At 33.0% G+C, this 18,360-nt stretch overlaps 2 protein-coding genes across 5 annotated transcripts; one reads left to right on the top strand and one right to left on the bottom strand.

The window, feature by feature from the left end:
- Positions 1 to 2,989: 2,989 nt before the first annotated feature.
- Positions 2,990 to 8,097, top strand: LOC114176694 (probable serine incorporator). Of its 4 annotated transcripts, none has more exons than XR_003603039.1 (14): positions 2,996 to 3,271; positions 3,592 to 3,725; positions 4,431 to 4,714; positions 5,108 to 5,181; positions 5,416 to 5,575; positions 5,685 to 5,709; positions 5,803 to 5,892; positions 6,046 to 6,217; positions 6,291 to 6,364; positions 6,804 to 6,873; positions 7,031 to 7,102; positions 7,168 to 7,314; positions 7,417 to 7,490; positions 7,629 to 7,838. XR_003603039.1 is itself a non-coding variant. In XM_028061811.1 (14 exons), exons 3-14 carry the CDS (start codon positions 4,522 to 4,524, stop codon positions 7,912 to 7,914), a joined length of 1,431 nt encoding a protein of 476 aa, XP_027917612.1. In that variant the 5' UTR covers positions 2,996 to 3,271; positions 3,592 to 3,725; positions 4,431 to 4,521; the 3' UTR covers positions 7,915 to 8,097. The 4 variants fall into 4 exon arrangements, 3 of the variants coding, with proteins under 3 accessions (XP_027917613.1, XP_027917612.1, XP_027917614.1); XM_028061811.1 differs by having other exon boundaries at positions 7,178 to 7,314; positions 7,417 to 7,494; positions 7,629 to 8,097; XM_028061813.1 differs by having other exon boundaries at positions 2,999 to 3,271; positions 7,178 to 7,314; positions 7,629 to 7,947.
- Positions 8,098 to 9,480: 1,383 nt separating this feature from the next.
- Positions 9,481 to 16,868, bottom strand: LOC114178460 (probable ADP-ribosylation factor GTPase-activating protein AGD14). Its single transcript, XM_028064380.1, has 15 exons — positions 16,607 to 16,868; positions 16,049 to 16,155; positions 14,873 to 14,934; positions 14,389 to 14,476; positions 14,230 to 14,291; positions 14,066 to 14,159; positions 12,913 to 13,341; positions 12,180 to 12,495; positions 11,850 to 12,100; positions 11,597 to 11,761; positions 11,098 to 11,202; positions 10,908 to 10,991; positions 10,411 to 10,573; positions 10,272 to 10,317; positions 9,481 to 9,988 (listed from the first exon to the last, which is right to left on the bottom strand). The coding sequence occupies exons 2-15, from the start codon at positions 16,145 to 16,147 to the stop codon at positions 9,850 to 9,852; spliced, it is 2,103 nt and encodes a 700-aa protein (XP_027920181.1). The 5' UTR covers positions 16,148 to 16,155; positions 16,607 to 16,868; the 3' UTR covers positions 9,481 to 9,849.
- Between the last annotated feature and the right edge of the window lie 1,492 nt (positions 16,869 to 18,360).

Genomic DNA, 18,360 nt, shown 5'->3' with positions numbered 1-18,360 from the left:
CTTTAAACCATGTCTACGATTCGGATTTATTGAATTCTATTTATTTTTTTATAAATTTATTGTTTTCTTCTTTCTAATGCCTATTAGTTCCCTGAAGATTCACCATGTTAACCTGCATTATTTTATAACGATCAATGAAATGAGATGAAAAATATTCAATAATGCACAATGTACTTAGGAATACATTTGATATACAACTTGTTTTGGATGTAGGGACCAAACACCTACTATTAACACTCAAGTTACCTTTAATATTTTTATCTGCGCTCATTAATTAGCTCGTCAAATCCCTCGTCCAATGTAATATTACTCCTCCACCACCATTCGGTCCCTCAAGTGGTCGGCGGCGTACCTGTCTAAAAGGGCTCTGATACTTAGTTAAGGCCGATCAGTAGATAATAGTAACTACTATAATAAATGTGAATTAAAGATCCACACCAACCTACCTCAGACCTCTATTTATAATTTTTTTTGTGGGCCTATAATTAAGATTTTTTAATCACAATCCAATTGTTTTTTAAACTTGATTAATGACTTGTCTTATCTTAATTTAATTTTAACTTACTGATCTAGGTTTTGGCATGGCCGCCGACCGACGATCGTGCGGCCTGACGGGTGTCCTTACGGGTGAGAGTTTCCATGGAGACAAAATTCAATTGGAAATGAAGGCGGGGGGAATGTTTAGCCTGTCTGACGGGTAGCCAATTTAGCGTGTTCGGAGCTGAGACTCCAGAGAGATTATTACATCAGTGTTCAAGATGAGGTCCACCTATAGCGGACGGCCTGCAGCCACTTGACCTTGGTCCACTTAACCGATTGGCCGATGAGTCCTAAAGTACACAACTTTTTATGATCGAAGTGGAATAAGCATTTAAAGACGTTTGCGTTTAAGCAACACTATTTTGATCTGATACTTAAAATCTAATATATTGAACCTACAAAATTAAATTTCAGGATCAAAACATATCTTTTTCATAATTTAATTAATAATTTATATTTGTTTATGCCAGGTGAAAACAGTAAATTAGAAATCGATGAATCGACAAATACCATTTTCAAATCATGTTGATGTGAATTTAACAGAAACAACCACAAAAATAATAAATCAATGTAATCTTTTTTTTTTTTAAATTAAAATCCGATTAAAAAAATATAAGAACTAAATTACATTAAATATATATATTATTTCTTCAAACAAAGAAAAACTTAAAGAAACAATCTCAACTACCGTTCAAACATGAATGGTGCCAACAATTATTTAAAGGTCGTGATTACTGAAAATCATGGTTCTAAGCATGAAACCATACTCTAAATATAAAAAATCTCCCCCCTGCACCCACTTAATGCCTGGATATATATTTGTGACATGATTGTGAATTATGATCTTCAAACCACCAACCCCATTTCGTCCCCTACGTTTGTGCTTTTTGTTTGTAATAATTGCACACCTATAAACTATAATTATATTTAAATAGTCACAATTTAAATGGTTCGACATTATTATTATTATTTTAAATCGAAGGTGTCAAACTAACTTAAATACTGGTTCCCAGATTTGGATCTTTCAATTTGTGTTTTGTGTTGAAAGCTAAAGCTCAAACACGTCGGTGCTGAAATAATAGTGGTTCCATTAAAATCTCTTTGTTTCTTCTCAACATAAGATTGTTTGATCCAAAGTTCTCATTTAATTTTTATAACGTTAAGTACACAACTATTATTAGATTTTTTTTTATTAATTAAATATTTTAAAAAAATCACAATCTTTATTAGTTTAATGATTTTTTAATTTTATTATTCAAATTATTATTAATTATTACATATTTACTAAACACAATTACTACAATTAATGTTATTTGATAATTAATATTTATTATTAAATTATTGACAATAGTTTAGTAATGTAATACTTACCATTTTAAATACAATAAATTTATTAAATTACTTATGTACTAATTATAATTACAAATTAATAAAAATCAATATTTAAAGAATGATATTGAAAAGAAAAAAAAAGTTCAGCGTGAATTCGGCTGCATGCTCAACCCGAAAACAACAGGAAAATTTGTTTTCTTCTCTTTGTTATTTAAGAAAAAAAAAATCTACATCAGTCTCATTTAATTTGTCTCTCTATTTAAATTAAAAATAAATAAATTTTCTACAAAATAAATTTGAATGAAGAATTGATATTTTTGACGAAAAATAAACAAACTTTTATTATAGAAGGCTAGAGGCACTAGACCAAACAAAAACCTTATTTGAGTATATAGTATGCAGTTTTGTCAACTATCTATTCTCTATAAAGGGGTAAGAATACCACAATCGTCAATGCTACTCGATTCCATAAGGAAAATACTGCATCATGATTCAACGTGTCTTCAACTTCTCACTCTTATAATGTTAATGGAATGAAAACTAATAGATATTGTTTTTCAATATTTCGTAAATCGTAATTTTTTATTTTAAATTTTGTGTGTTCTCAATATACTTTGTATTCATTTATTTGTTTATTTTAATAAATTTTTTTCATATAATAATGAATGATTGATAAACTTCGTAATATTTATTTAAAAAAAACTACTATTAAAAGAAAAAAAATTCACCTCATATTTATTTAACTTTAAACTAACTGAAGAAAGGAAACAGGTATTTAAGCCCTTGTGTAAATTTTTCTTGTTTATTTAAAATATTAAGCACTTTTTATATTCACTAAACTTTATAATTTACATTATTCTCGTTTTAAAATTATTTACTCAACCAATAGTCAACACACATAATATTATTTTGTTCATCTGATATACCGAACCTATTTCAAGATTGGGTTTCGAGAAATGCGTTTGGTGATGTAATATTAAATTATAAGTTTAGAAGAGTGAGTTAGAAATATATAGTAAAAAATAAAATGAATCCTTGAAAGGAACACCAACCTGTAATCCGTTGAAGAAGGAAAGAGAAGGCTTAACGGCGGGAAAAAAAGGTAAAAGCTGCGAAAAGCAAACAAAAACTACCAAACCAAAAGCAAACTCTCTCATCTCTTCTTTAAACAATTTTTAATTTAATAACCAAAAGAAGAACAACAAGAAAAGCAAACCAAACCAAAGCAAGCGCTCTATAATCCCTTTCTCATTTTTCGTTTTCTTCTTTAATTCTCTCTCAAAAGAGAGAAACCAGAAACTAAAACAGAAATAGCGAATGAAACCGAGATTCTACAACAAAGAGTGTTTCAGTGTTCGCTTTTAACTAGATCTGCGTCCTCTTCGTTCTTTCCTCTCAGGTAACTCGCATTTCTTCTTTTCTTTAATTCTTCGCTTTTGCATTAAACGATTCCGCTTTCTCAGTTCGAGTTGTAACTTGAAAGTCTTCAGTTACTTCTTTCAGGACGCGCGATAGTTTATTGTATTTGTATTCTAATGTGAATGTTGCCTCTCAAGAATAAAAAACACTGTTTCTCGCTCTGTTTTTGCTACTTTTTCTGGCTGTGTTTTTGCTAGATCACATTTATGTCATGATGTCCATTTTCTTCGATCTTATGTCTCTTCCCGTGTGGGATATGGGGAATGCTAATGCGTGATCGATGGTTTTGGTGTTTGTTAGTCGAGAAAATTAGGAACGAGATTGAGCAAAGTTTAGACGCTTACTTCGAGGTAAAGGAAAAAAAAGAATCACTGCAGTGCACTCAACTGCTTCAAATAATTGGAAGAAAAAAATTTCTAGCGCTGATAATTGAGGTTCCTTCCTTCTTCTTTTATTTTTATTTATTTATTTATTTTTTATTTTTCATCCTGACATTTTTTAAAGATTTTAAATACTTACTGTGTTTTCTCAGAACTTCCAGTGTTTTTTTCTTTCTTTTTTTGGCGTGTTTTAATATGTATTTTTGTTTTTTTAGAGAATATTCTTATAATGCCGTTTTATGCGTTTCGACTTGTAAATTCACGGTTGATGTGTTTCTACGCAATAGCATCCTCTTCACGTTCATGATTTATGCAATTCCTTGTAATTATTGTAATTAAGAACTTGAAATTAAATCGGGCCATAAATTCAGTGTGGGAGCATGAGTACGATTTTCAGGGTGGAGAGAGTTATCACTACGGTTGTTCACTTTATTATTGATTATTGATAGCTAGAAAGAGGCGAGGAATTATAGTGAAAGACATTTGAGGTACGATTCGGAGTTAGAATTTATTTTACGAGGATCGGTTGGTAATTGTTGGCTGAAAAATGGAATGACAGGAAGGACAATTGAAATGAAATGACTATCACTGTTGACTACCAAAGAGAAAAAAACAAAACCATAAGTTAAATTTGACCCAGAAAGCTGCCCAAACCTCCCCGCAAGATTTAAGTTCTTCTATTATTTCATTTAAGGATTAGTTAAAATAGTAATGGAGCTACAATGACGAAGATGAGTCTTTTTCTGAAAAATAATGCAGTACAGGGAATGGAGTAGAAGATGATAAAGGAATGAGTCCCATTTCTTCTGTGTCCCATTCATGTTCTGCTTAGCAATTTTGTGTAGAAGAGATGGAAGCTGGGGAAAGCAACAGTGGTAACGAGAGGCGTATCATATCCAAGGATTCTTCGTGGTTCAGTCAATTCAGAAATGCATCCAACCCATGGATGGCAAGATATGCCTATGCGTTGATTTTTCTTCTGTCAAATCTTCTAGCATGGGCTGCCCGGGACTATGGTCGTGGTGCTTTAACAGAAATGAAGAGTAAGATTTCTTAAATCCTCAAACTGATCAATTTTTACATCCCACCGCCGTAACATTTAGTTTTCTAATGCTTCTTTCAGATCTAGCGCCTATGCTTAAAATTTCTATTTATTTTTTATAAATTGATTGTTTTCTTCTTTCTAATGCCTATTGGTTCCCTGAAGATTCACTATATTAACCTTCAAATCTGACATATTGTCTGAATGCATACATTATTTTATAACGATCAATGAGATGAGATGAAAAAATATTCAGTAATGCACAATGTACTTTGGAATATATTCAATATACAACTTTTTATGATCAAAAAGTGGAATAAGCATTTAAAGCCGTTTACGTTTAAGCAATACTATTTTGATGTGATGCTTAAAATCTAATATATTGAACCTACAGGATTAAAAGGATGCAACGGTGGAAAAGACTGTTTGGATGCTGAAGGTGTTTTACGAGTGAGTTTAGGTTGCTTTGTATCCTTCCCAATTATACATATGAAAATTGTTGGTAAAGGCTTTGAGTAAGGTTTGTAGAAAGGAAATCAGTAATAATTTGATTAATCAATGATTTATGTTTGTTTATGGTAGGTGGAAAAAGTAAATTAGAAAATGATGAATCGACAAAGAGTTATGTCATAACTATGTAACTTTATCTTAGGCCAATGGAATAGTCCAATACTATTTAAAATGAACCTTAACCGAGTTCAGATATTTTTTATGATAATGTTTTTTTCAACTGCTCGCACGTCTAAACTGAACGATGTGAGAGATACATGGCACTCTGGATGGTGGTCAGTCAAGATTGCTCTCTGGGTCGTCATCACTATCATCCCATTTTTACTCCCTTCTGAATTTATACAAATTTACGGTTAGTAAGTTGTATTTGCATCAAGCCTCTTACAATTAATTCATTATCTGAAATATGAAAACGTAGTTATTATAAGCTTGTCATTCCTCTGATACAATTCTTTTGGCAGGGGAGGTGGCTCACTTTGGTGCAGGGTACATTTTTAACCTCTTACAAATAATTTAGTCTTGCCATTTTTCCTAAAGTCATCTATGAATATTCAAAATATTGCTGTATTCCTTTTTCAGGGTTTTCCTTCTTATCCAACTAATAAGCATTATCAGCTTCATTACATGGCTGAATGATTGCTGTGAGTCAGAAAAATTTGCAGCAAGATGGTAAGATTTTATCAGTTAAAGAACCAACAGAAACGCATGCATCCTGAACACGAACAATAGGCTTGAGAAAATTGTATCCGTTTAAGTTTTATTTAAGATAATATGAGGGATACGATTTAATATTTATGTGCTTAATCATGAACTATCATGCAGCCGAATTCATGTGATGTTGTTTGCGACGACTGCATATGTTGTCTGTTTGGTGGGGATCATTTTGATGTACATTTGGTATGCACCAAAGCCATCTTGCCTCCTCAACATTTTCTTCATTAGTTGGACCTTAGTACTTCTCCAACTTATGACAAGTGTGTCTCTGCACCCAAAAGTAAGATTTTCCGAGCTCAATTCTCTTCATCATGCAAGATATGATGTGGATTTTCTAACTATATCTGCAATAGGTTGATGCTGGCATTTTAACTCCAGGGCTTATGGGACTTTATGTTGTCTTCCTCTGTTGGTGCGCCATTAGAAGGCAAGCCTACCAATCTTTGCTTGATAATTTTGGATTAGTATCGATGGTGCTGTCCAAAGCATTTAGTCTCTATTGTTTAGTAGTGTTATCTACCAAAGAAGGCATGCAAGTAACACGATTCGTAAAATAAAACGTCTAATATCCAAGTCTTTTTTTAATTTTTATTCATTTAAGCTTATGTAATCCAGAAAATGATATTTTAACAAGTAAATTTTGACAATTTTCTCTTACAACTTAAGATATCATCTTCTAAGTGGCTTCCTATTTTTTTATTCTTTCATTTTATTATATTTTAAAACCACTTAAAAGGACATCATCTCAGGTTGTAAGAGAAAATTGTCAAAATTTAGTTGTTAAAATATCATTTTCCTATGCAATCCCTCTAACTTCCTGTTTTTATTTCTACTGGCTTTGAGCTTTAGCATATTTTTGAATGCAGTGAACCTGCAGGAGGAAGCTGCATCAGGAAGTCTGACTCTGCCACAAAAACAGACTGGCTAAGCATCATTGTAATATGTTTCTACTTCTATTATGTTTTTTGGAGAGTAATATATAACTATTCTTGCTTCATTGAAATTTGAAGAGTCAAATAAATTAGAATATCTCTTTAAATCTATAACCCCGATTACTTATTATGGGTTGGTTGACCTATGTCATTGTCCACAGAGCTTTGTTGTTGCAGTACTAGCAATCGTTATTGCGACATTTTCAACAGGCATAGACTCCAAATGCTTCCAGGTTAATTACAAACTTTTAGTTTACCTTGATTTTTTAACATTATGTTCTCAATGCATATCTGATAGATCCCTGCAGCTCAAGAAGGACAATACACCAGCAGCAGAGGATGATGTACCTTATGGCTATGGCTTCTTCCATTTTGTTTTTGCCACCGGAGCAATGTATTTTGCTATGCTATTGATTGGGTGGAATAGTCATCACTCTATGAGAAAGTATGGGTCTCCTCTTCTCCAGTAGTTGTTCCATATTATTTCACCTTGCATCATACATGTTATAGCAATTTCAAAAGATGTAATACCTTTATTGTTGTGCAGATGGACAATTGATGTGGGTTGGACCAGCACCTGGGTAAAAATAGTAAATGAATGGTTGGCAGTCTGCGTATACTGTAAGTAAGCTTCAAGATCTGAATTTTATCTAAACATAATAGAAGTCTCAAACTCATAAACATTGTGTTATCAATAACTCTTTCGTATTATTCTCGAACAATTGATCCTCAATGAAAAATACTTGTGTCTTTTGACAGTGTGGATGCTGATAGCCCCAATCGTATGGAATATCAGACATATTGGTTCTACTTGAAAACGTCAGAAACAAACCATTATAGTTTTGATATTTTTTTTCTTCTAGAATTAAGATCTTCGGATAGTTCCATATCTCAGATGTACATGCAGTGGAGTCCTCCAGCTTTCAGATTGGAAAAAGAACCGCAATTCCAAAACCAAGGAAATTCTCTGGCAGAAACCATTCTTTTTGAGTGGGCATTATACAGAAGCAATGGATCTGCCACCAATGCACATATGCTGCTTTGATTTCTTCAATATATTCCAAGGTATGGGATTGAAATCACCACTCCCAATTTTCTGTTTCGCTTGGTGCACATCAATCAAAGCCTGACACGTGGATTAAAATTTTTAAATATTTTTTATTATTTTTTGTCTTACACCCTGTAACTGTAGCAGTTACTCTTCTACCTTAAGTAATATTCTTCGATTAATCAAACATATTTCCCTCACAATCAGTAATCAACTGACAATTTATTACTTCTTTCCAATATCATTAACAAATATGAAAAACCTACAATTTTGTTATTATGATGTAATAAAATTCGCTAAAAATTGAAGAAACAAATATTGGTAGTAGAAATTAAAAAGAAAAAAAATCAGTAGCCAAAAATTGACATGTAGGGAACTTCAAATACATTTTATCTAAAATTATTAATTTGACTGGGTAGATTAAGATTCAAATTAAATTAAGTAATAATATTTTAAAGAAATAAAAAGTTGTCATTCATAAAAAAAACAATTTGGAAGGGCATATTAAGATTAAAATTTAAATTTAAATAAGCACTAATATTTTTAAGGAAAAAAATATAAAAAAAAAAATTCAATGAAAATTTTAAGTAGAGCTTATATTAAAGTGTTTGTATTTGTGATTGGATTAGACCCGTGTAACAACATTAAAACACAACATTATAACCACAGATAAAAACAGAAATGGTGTTTTTGAACTCCTGTCACATTCCTATAATTTCGACCCGTTATACAAATCCTATAAAAAATAATCGATATATTCATATCATAATATCACATTTATTCAAAAATATATTCTAAATTAAATAATTTTTAATAATTCAAAATATATTTCTAAACTAAAAATTCTGAAACATGAATTCATAATTTAAAATATAGTTTGAATCTTGGATTTTGTCATCTATAATATAATTTTAGATTACAAAATACAAGACATAAAATTAAATACTGAAATCCAAAATCATATTTTATATTACATAATTTATAACTATTGTCTTAATTACCCAACTTAGAATCATATTTTAAGTTATTTACATAATTCAAATTGCGTAATTTAAAAATGTTCTTAATTACGTAATCTAAGATACAATTTTAAAAAGATTGTTCCAAACTACCTAATCTATCAAAACAACAATTATAAACTTCTAAAAACAACTAATCACTGTATTACTGAATGAACTATTATGGAACTTATTCCAAAACGCAACCAGAAGATTTTCGACATATTTAAAAAAAGTTTTATTTAATATGCAAAAGTATTGTAGTAAATGCATTGAAGAAAGTATAAGACTGGAAGAAGAAAATACCTACTCAAAAGGACCCAAAAGATGGTGTGTTGTCGATCCCACCCAATTGAATTTTCATGTTTCGGCTTGACGAGAGTTGAAAAATGTTATTTCCCATTCATTTTAAGTCACTTTTTATACATAGACCAGTTCACTAAATAAGTGCCTTTATCAAGTATAAAATTTAAGATTATGTACTGCAGCGATAATGTAATACTTAAGCAACATAATGTAAAAGAAAAAAATCAACCACAATCACGTATAAAAAATTCAATAAACGGAGAGGAATAGAACTAAAATTTGAAAATTATTTAACAGGGAGATTGATTTCACGTACCTCAACGAATAGAACGACCTTACAAAAATTATGTGATTACAAAATAATACAAGAAAATATGAAAAATAATATTAGGAGCACCTTTATCTCCAGAGGCAGTCCTTGCCTTCATCATTCCTGTAACAAAAAACAAATTTACAAGGCCAAGTGCAAATATTTTAATTTGAACCACGGGCATGTGGCGACCGACCATAAATCTCTCCATGCGTTTCGTTTTGATCGACAAACGATAGAAACTTCAACTATATTTGTACAGGGTGCAACACATTGATGCATGACTAAAAAAGAGTGCAAGAAGACAAAAACTTGAGATCATCCGAAAGGGTTTCCTCCTGCCTGGAAGTTATTTGGGGTAACAGCAGCTGACAACCTACTACCACTCAGCTGCTGATCTGAATTTGAGAAGCCAAAAGCAGTTCCCTCAGCAGTAAAATTCCCAAATCCTTGATGCCTACATATTCAGTTATAAATCTTAAGTGGAAAGGAAAGTAATGGCACAGCCGATAAACTGTCTCTTGACTAGATTACTTCACAAATAACATTAAACTCAGTTCTCAGTATTCACACCAATACTTGTAGCAGCACACTCAAGACACCATAGCTAACTTAATTTTTCCAACATGGAACATTTTACGAATTATTTGACCCAAAAAATATTTCGAAGAGAAAAGAAATGACTACCGCACCCCATGCAAAACAGTAAATATTCAAAAGACTAAAGAACAATTAGTTACCTTTGCATTGGCATGTTAGAGGCCATTTGTTGTCCCATGTATGCCCCTGAGATTTTAACATGGTTAAGGTAAGGATACAGATAAAGAGCCAATTGCCCTGGGATAAAGTAGCTGATTGAGGAAATAGTAATAGAATTACCTGGTCCCATTGCGGGTGCAAGGGTTTGTGCTTGAGGAGGCGGCACTGATACATATGACGATGAGGGCGGATTCCAGGCAAGAGATGGATTACCCATGTTTGAAGAGTGCATTGTAGCTGAAGGTATCGGCAGAGCACCTTGCAGAGATGACATGGATGGAAACTGCAACCAAGGAACACCAGTCTTACAGCATCAACCCAAATGAGCAATTAATTGGTGACTTAGCGTAATAGAAAGTCAGCATATCAAATTTCAATTTTCCAGTATTTCCAAAGCCAGGTGATTAGAGAAAAATATAGTAAATGAATTCATGAGCACCTCAAATAGATGCAGACTAAAGTAATGTAAAGATGAAAATATACATTGAGTTAATAGCTCAACAATGGATAAATCCAACTCACTTACAATACTCTCGTATGTTCTACAGAAAATAGGATAAATAGTGTATACTGTATTACTAGGAATTTTCACTAGTATATCAATGAAAGTCACATACTGTTGGGGCTTGAACTGGAGTAGGTTCGTTATGGACATCAAATGGATTTTTTGATTTTGATGCTTGTGGAAAACTTGGAATGGGCTGTAACAGAAGGAAGAAATTTATGAGATATGATCATACCATAGTACTAGCCAGTACAAACAGTTTAAGGTAAAGTTGCAACTCATAAATTGGATAGTAATAGTACCACCGCATTATTGTATGGAATTGAAATACCCATGCTAGGTGGTAGACCCATTTGCCAACCTGGGACTGGAGCAGGGAAGGATGAATATTTAACTGTGAATAGATCCTGCAGAAATCACGACTCCCCTAAGGTAAATAATATACACACAAAATAGTATGCATGGCATAGATGTGTAGATAACTAAGGAAAGAAATCACAATTATTAATTTGATCTATAGAAATCAATCAAAAATTCAAAATCATATAAATTCTATTTGGTGTAATTAGGATCTGATTTCATTTCATTCTGCTTTTAGATTAGATACCTTTATAGGAAAGAATCCTTCCTGATATTCAATGAGATTTTTCTCAGACATTTAGGCAGATCCTTCCTTATTTTTCAGGCCTAGATTAGTGTACAGAACTAAATTCCTCTTCCTATTTATTATTCCTCTTTGTATCAATTTCATTACTCACTTTTCCGCAAGATTCATGGAGTAAAATATGAAGTGAAGAATACCTCCGGAAGTTCACTTCTTCCACTTGGCTTCATATCTACTGTAGACGATTGTAAAACAACACTGGATTTAGCTTCATTGGCAGACTTTGGGACAAGGTGCGACGCATGGGGCATTGATGTGTTTGGATGCCCTTGTACTGATGGTACCGAGGGTATAGTCCAGGGCTGCAAGAAGTTTCTCGAACAAGATGAACAAATACCACATCTGAATTAATAGACAGAATATTTGAGACAATTACACAATAAGACAAACCTGATTATTCAAAGCTCCACCGACTGGTGGTGTAGCTTGTTGAATAGAAGGCTGACTAGCAGCTGCGGCAAACAAAGGTTGCTGTTGCTGATACTGCAAACTAGACCACTGTCCAGCATTATTCAGAATTGATGCTGTCATCAATCCGGAAGATGTTACAGAAGCATCACTGGGTGGGAATGTTGAGAAGCTGCTAGCAAATGTACCTCCAACAGCAGTAGCAGATGATAGAGTTGATCCCGTCACAGGTCCTGCAGAGAAAAGAGGAGTCACTGAATAACAATTTTGTCATTAACCTCCTAGGAATAGGCATTGCAACATGAGGATCACCTTGGGCTTGGGAAACTTGAGAAGGTAAAGATACTGGTCCTGTCAATTGAGTAAGCATAGATTCAAGTGGATTAACGTTTGAAGGACCATGCGGTGTTTTTGCCTCAGGAGCAAAATCAAAAGATGCCCAATTGTTATTATTAGAATTAGCAGGCATCCCAAGTTCAGCCACAGCAGTCTGATGGGCTTGAGGAATTGCTGGAGCAGCAGATGGTTCAGGATCATCATCAAAATCAATAAGGCTCTTCAGAGTCTCAGGCTTAACTTCTACTGGGGTTCCATGGCTGGATGCTAAGCTACTGGAAGATGCAGTTCTCTGTAATTACAATAGTCAATTATGATAATATTTTTTCCATAGAAAACCAATTTTGGGACACTTACAAGGTAAAAGGGGGAGAGGACAGGGGGAGATCAGCCCAGAAGATTCATAGTAAAAGAAGTAAATACTGAACCACATCACATAAATTGATAAGAGAAACAATAAATGAATATGTTGATGTTCATGCTTATTGTCACTTCCATTTCTTTTGATGCTTACAGAACATTGTTCATTTTACAAGAAGATATTGATCTAAATCAAATTCAATTCCATCATTTTATTATATTTACCTACCTCATTAAAACCCTCTAAGGAACACCGTCTACTAACTATTTATTGTAAATGCCCCAATTAACTACCCTAACTCTAAACACCTATGGTTGAAGCAGATGGAACACCGTCAATAATACCTACCTGCGTGAGTGTTGAGCCGTTAGCAGCCAGACCCTTGTTTGTTTTGGGCGGTTCACTTATTCGAAGAGGTACTACATTTTCTCCCAAGATCTCTCTAACAGGTCGGACAATGGGTGGGCTGGAAGAACCTGAATCCTTGGTTCGATCAGGAGAATGGCCCTCCCACTTATGATTTCCATCGGATATTTTATTATCTTCATATTTCCGTCCATCTCCAAATCTTTCTTCTCGACGCCAATCATTGATTATAGGAGGACGACCAGGACTTATCTTGTAATCACCACCATATTGCCTATTTTCTTGATCATATCCCGGACTTCTTCCACCAGGACTAGACCTGTCACTGTAACGATCCTCGTAAGGAGGGCTTTTAGGTCCTCCTTGATACGTCTCTGTCCTCTTGTTTTCATAGGAATCATCCTTGTCACCCTGTATAACAATGTACTAGTTAAATCAATTAAGCAAAGATGCATACCCAACATGGCAGACTAGACTATCCAAACAACATGCGTCTGAATGTGTCAGATTCAAAAAAAGAAATTTTCAGCTCCGATATGGCTACAAAGCAGCACTGGACTAGTCATCATTATTACTAAAAACAGGTGCTACCTATCATAAACATCGCAGCAAATTTTAAAAGAGAGAGAGAAGATAGCTGCCTTTTTTTATCTATAATAAACATTCACGTTGTCCAATCCTCTAAAAATATAAGAACTTTAAAAAAGGGATTTATTTTTATTCAAACATCTCCTTTCGCTTTTGTTTTGTCAACTTGCAATTTTTATTTTGAAAACAGATACCAATTACAAATAAATTGTGTGTTTTTTTTCTATATTTTTGTGTTTTGCTTGTTTCTTTATTCAAAAAAGGGATTTTTTTTTGTGCAATTCATTAGTTTAATAACCAAGTTCATAAATCTATGAACCCCTAAAAGAATATTCAATAATTTTTATCTTATTTTTAATCAAGAATTTCGTTGTTTTTGTCAGTGCTCTGGTTTTCAGTTCTCTGTGTTTATATATTGTTTCCTACTACTTCTAAAATTCTTATTGAACTTGAGTCATGTATCAATGTCTCATGGGTTAAAATTGAATTCGGGATAGACTATCCTGTATCTGCTTAAAATGGTAAATCCAAAGAAAAACTTTGGTACCTTGGCTCTTGGAGGTTTATCATTGGTCCTTTCACCACTGAATCTTCTATCCACATAAACATGCTTGATGAAATCCCGGAGCCTGTCAACATTGCTGGCACCAGAATGCAAGTCAGAATAATGCAGTCTGCAATTAACAAAAGAGCTAACAAGAACATGCTTACCTGCTATCAGGCAAAGAATGACGTTGTGGATCCCATTCTTTAAAATAGATTTCTTTTGCACGCTGCAAATATTAGATATAATGAAAAACAACCTAAGAAATCTGATCATGACAGGCTCAAGATATCTCGAGCAAGCTTCAGCGCACAAAAAGTTCATACCTGATTTCCACCTTCCTGAAGTGCACTAACTTCTAGTGCAGTAAATTTGGCCATTGAAATTGATTTTACCCGATGTGTAAATTCTCGGCTAGAAATTAAAACAAAAAGCAGTTGAGAAGAAAGGAAACTGAACCAACATTGTCCTATCTCTGCTACGGCAGAATATTTAAACAAATTACAATTTGTATCAATCTGCCAAACAAAAAACAGACTTTTGTAGGTGTATAATTTATGAACTACAATCCATCAAAAACAGCATTACAGCAACACACAAAGAGAACAAGAAAAATTAATCAAGTATATATACAGACATTCCAGCTTCATTGCTAGTGGGGTGTAGAAAAGATCACGAGGAAAACATATAGAAAGCCTGTAAACTAAAGGCACATGGAAAACTTGAGTCCATCAAAGAGTATCTATTAAACAATCCTCAAAGCCAAATCATTATGATATCATTGAAATCAGAAAGGTTGTAAGTACTTACTGTATTCCGCTACAGTTAATGCATACAAACGTCCAGAAATTTGTGCACACATATTGTGGTCCCTAACAATGGAGAAAGAAAAAAGGTATCAATGAAACCACCTTTTCTCAAACATTAACATCAAATTCAACAATTTTCAAGAAAGGTCCAGAAGAATGCAATCAGAACAACAATATAAAAGTTGATAGAGATAACTGTCTCATATATCAAGGTCTAAAAACGATAGCCCAACAAAAACATTCTATCTATCTTATAATCAGATTTATCACCATTTGAGATTCCTTTTTTGCTTAGAATCCAGAGATTATTGATAGGTACGCATACGCTATCATCCACGACAACTTTAATGGGTAACAGCCATGACCTTAGATAAAATCTGGTCGCATCTACTGTTTCCCCACAACATCTTTATAATAATTATAGACTCATTTTACAAAATCTTGTCTATAGTAAAAAATAATGAAGGCATACTGCAGAACAAGCTTGTAGATAATTTGGAAGTTTCTTGATTAATAATAAAAATCCAAAAATGAAAATATTATTACTGAATAAAGCCTCACTTCAAAAGATTACAATATCTAACTCTAATACAATTTTCAATAATTGCAGTACGACAGTCAAATGAAACACTACTTCATATTGTTGGCATGCCATACACATCATACAATTTGTGCCACCCACTCTAGCATTTTCAAATACAATAAGAAATTGTGTCATGCATGTATCTGCCAACGGTTGGTCAGCAAAAAGCAAAAAGTTTTTTGCTATCATGTTTTCTCCACCATAACTTAAGGTGTGCAATGTTACGCAGACAGTCAAATGAACCTACAACTCATTGCCCAAATGCATTTCCATTTTGTTTCCATTAACTAGCAATCTATTTAAAGTGTCTTTCCCGTGATAACAGAGTTCAGGTGAATCTAAAATCAATGACCTTGGGCCACTCGCCCAATTTCGCTCCGAAATTCTTAGGGGTTTGAAGAGTAAGACAAATCATTACGTCACCATTGAATGTAGATCATATTAATGTCCCTCACCTTAACTATACTTTGAATGTTTTAAATTGCTGTAGTATACATTCCACGACACAAAGTAAGAAAATTCTAGCACAAAGATCACCTAACAATAACTCAATCCGGCAATAATTATCAAGAGAGCGAGGGAAAAAAATCTTACCAAACTGTTACAGTTAATACATCTCCGATTCGGCGTAAGTTTGAGAAGACCTCGAATTATTCGTTCATTTTTCTCATCTTCCTTCAGTCGACTAGCCATCTTCACTTCTGTTGCACACATCACAGCATATACAACATAAACATCAATCCCTCACGAAAATAAACAAAATCCAACTAAACAAATTCAGATTGCTCCAAAAGCCACAAAGCAACAAACTAAAACACTTTTCATGCTTTCATCCAAAATCACGATCATCTGCGTTAGCTCCGCATAACGTCTACAAAGTTCCAGAAAAAAAAAACGACAACTATAATCTAGAACATTCCATTCCTTAGGCAACAATTTTCTCAGCAACAGAACGGCGAAGAGTGCACAGAGGACGCATAAACAAACGATAATGCAAAAACAGTAGATCTGATAGTAGAGGACTAGGCTAGAATAGCAAAGCGTTCAAGTGAGCAACCTTGTGAAGTGAAAACTGTTTGAAAACCCTAAAAGTTGAAGAAAGAGAAACGATGCGGAGAGAAAAAGTAAATGAATGAAATGAGAAGTAGTAACCTGATTTTGCAGCAGAAGAAGAATCAGTTACGAGTATTGAACTTCAGCACCTTACAGCGCTCAAAGGAGAAAGAGAGAGCGAGCGAGCAAGAGAGAGATCTTTCAGAATTGAGAAATCAGTTACAGGTTTGTACAGAGCTGAGAGAGATTTGCGAAACAGCATGAAAAGAGAAGAAGCCGAGAGAACAGAGAGGAAAAAGGAAGAATTGATCGGAAAAAAAGTTTGTTATATTTTTTAAAGTTTATTTTTTATTTTTTAAGACAGCCTCCAGCTGTGTGCGGAGGTTGAATTTATTTTACGGTTTGTTTTTAATTTGTTAGAACAGTCTTCAGCCTGGTCATACTTGGCGACTCTAAATTCCTTTACATGCTTGACCATCACACTCCTCTCGTTTTACAAGTACATATAATATGATTTTTATTTTATTTTTTTAAAAAAGAAAAGAACAAAAACAATGTGTCGTGGATTTAGGAGATTTTCTTTCAACGTCATGTGATACAAACGTTGTTTCGATTGAATACATAGAAATCCTTAATGTTGCTAAATGTGAGTAAAATTGATTTTAAAATTAAGTTATTTTATGCTTGGTATTTTAGTTATAAAGTTATGTTAGACGTCAAACCTAGTATATATTTTTTTATTTAGTGTAAAAATGGTTTAATTCATAATTTAGAAGCAATTTCTTAATAAGAAACTAGATATATGAATATTTATTTAAAAGTAGGTTAATTAGTATCTTTAACGTGAGTCTAAAGATTTTAACAACAAATTGAACAATTATTTTGTCTTGGTGTTTATCAACGAAAATAGGTGAAAATAATTTCAATGCATATAATATTTGTATGTAGTGAACACGTGAAAATGCAACAATTTGCGCTTTTTATAGGCAGGTGTAGATACACACTTAATCTCTTTATGAATGTAGTTAATAGTTATTTTCAAGATTGTAAATTAGTCCTTACATTTGAAAGAGATAGATTGTGGTGATTGATGATGGGAGTAGGTACTCGACTTTATGTGCGAATCCTTATTATTCACTTTTAAAGTATACAAAACATGGTGGTGTATAAATTCTCTTAAAAATAATAATTAAACAATGTAAGATTTTACCTTTTAAAATATGACACAAAACTTACACCATTAAATTGAGTAACACGCAATTGGACTAAAAAAATTTAACTCAGTTTAAGGAATGGCATAACTTAGAGACTGAGATGGGTAAAGAACATTGTTAACTATACATGTGTTAATGTAAAGGAGATAATCTAGAGCATGTCTTGAACAAATCTAAAAGAAATACTGGTAAGTTTCAATGGTGTAGAACCTATAAAAAAATAGTATATAGATAATGATTGTGGATTAAACAGAGTTATCAAAACAGATTCAATTAGTGAAATGGGTCTACTCAAGGAATCTAGAAGTAGATTATATTGAGATCTGAAATAGACAATCTAAACTAAAAATAAAAATAAAAATAAAATGTTTAAGTCGTTAAATTTGTCGCTCTCAGTAACTATCCATCTCCTTCTTCACATTCATATTTCTTCCTAATTGTGATTGAGAGGACTAGTCCAAGTCCTATAAAATTAACATTCTCTTGTACCTCTGAAAGTAAGATTTATTATAGTGCCTTCACAAATAAATTTAGACTGTCAATTATGGTATTTTTTTTTCTTTTCTATTCTATTGGTACAGATTCTTTTGTTGTTGAGAATAATGATGATATAAATATTTTACTATGTCATCTGAAATA

Source organism: Vigna unguiculata, chromosome 3 (assembly GCF_004118075.2).
Source record: "Vigna unguiculata cultivar IT97K-499-35 chromosome 3, ASM411807v1, whole genome shotgun sequence".
Lineage (NCBI taxonomy): Eukaryota > Viridiplantae > Streptophyta > Magnoliopsida > Fabales > Fabaceae > Vigna > Vigna unguiculata.
Note: the sequence above shows the minus strand (reverse complement) of the source record. Positions and strands in the feature narration are given on the sequence as shown.

Coding starts and splice junctions, on each gene's coding strand:
- LOC114176694 (XM_028061812.1), top strand. CDS start 4,522: ATGGAAGCTGGGGAAAGCAACAGTGGTAACGAGAGGCGTATCATATCC. Junction 6,218..6,290: donor GTGTGTCTCTGCACCCAAAA/GTAAGATTTTCC, acceptor TATCTGCAATAG/GTTGATGCTGGCATTTTAAC. Junction 6,874..7,030: donor CAGACTGGCTAAGCATCATT/GTAATATGTTTC, acceptor CATTGTCCACAG/AGCTTTGTTGTTGCAGTACT.
- LOC114178460 (XM_028064380.1), bottom strand. CDS start 16,147: ATGGCTAGTCGACTGAAGGAAGATGAGAAAAATGAACGAATAATTCGA. Junction 14,160..14,229: donor CATTCTTTGCCTGATAGCAG/GTAAGCATGTTC, acceptor TTCTGGTGCCAG/CAATGTTGACAGGCTCCGGG. Junction 11,762..11,849: donor GTGGAGCTTTGAATAATCAG/GTTTGTCTTATT, acceptor AACTTCTTGCAG/CCCTGGACTATACCCTCGGT.